The sequence below is a fragment of the Eimeria mitis genome, genomic scaffold (genome assembly GCF_000499745.2).
Source record: "Eimeria mitis Houghton genomic scaffold, Emh_scaff6022, whole genome shotgun sequence".
Lineage (NCBI taxonomy): Eukaryota > Apicomplexa > Conoidasida > Eucoccidiorida > Eimeriidae > Eimeria > Eimeria mitis.
In genome coordinates this window covers 688-974 of record NW_013574246.1, presented here as the reverse complement: position 1 = coordinate 974, position 287 = coordinate 688, and the positions used below count along the sequence as shown (strand labels likewise).

Below are 287 nucleotides of genomic sequence, written 5' to 3'. Positions count from 1 at the left end.
TGTGGCTCCTGTACACGACCGCGTCTGCATGCGAAAGACATTCACATGATGCCTCGACGCGCGCACATGCCGCACCACAAATACGTGCACAGCTCCCTGGACATCAAACACCTCAAAAACAAGCAGCAGTCTGCGCATTCTCATCCCCCCCAGCAAACGTACTCCCTTCGGCTGAACCACCCACCCAGCCGCACACCCAACAGACGCTCAACTTCCCCGACACCTTCATGCGTCCCAATGCTACAAGGCAAGTTCAGGCACGTCCTCACCGAGAACAGCGAAAACAG

The 287-nt window shown here is 56.8% G+C and overlaps 1 protein-coding gene across 1 annotated transcript in view; it reads right to left on the bottom strand.

The window, feature by feature from the left end:
- The window catches only part of EMH_0085420 (uncharacterized protein), a gene marked incomplete at both ends in the record, with an annotated part of 2,092 nt that extends 1,863 nt beyond the window's left edge, over positions 1-229 (bottom strand). The window contains one exon of the mRNA XM_013500909.1: positions 163-229. Within this exon, the coding sequence (XP_013356363.1) occupies positions 163-229 (67 nt within the window). The remainder of the gene's footprint in view (positions 1-162) is intronic.
- Between the last annotated feature and the right edge of the window lie 58 nt (positions 230-287).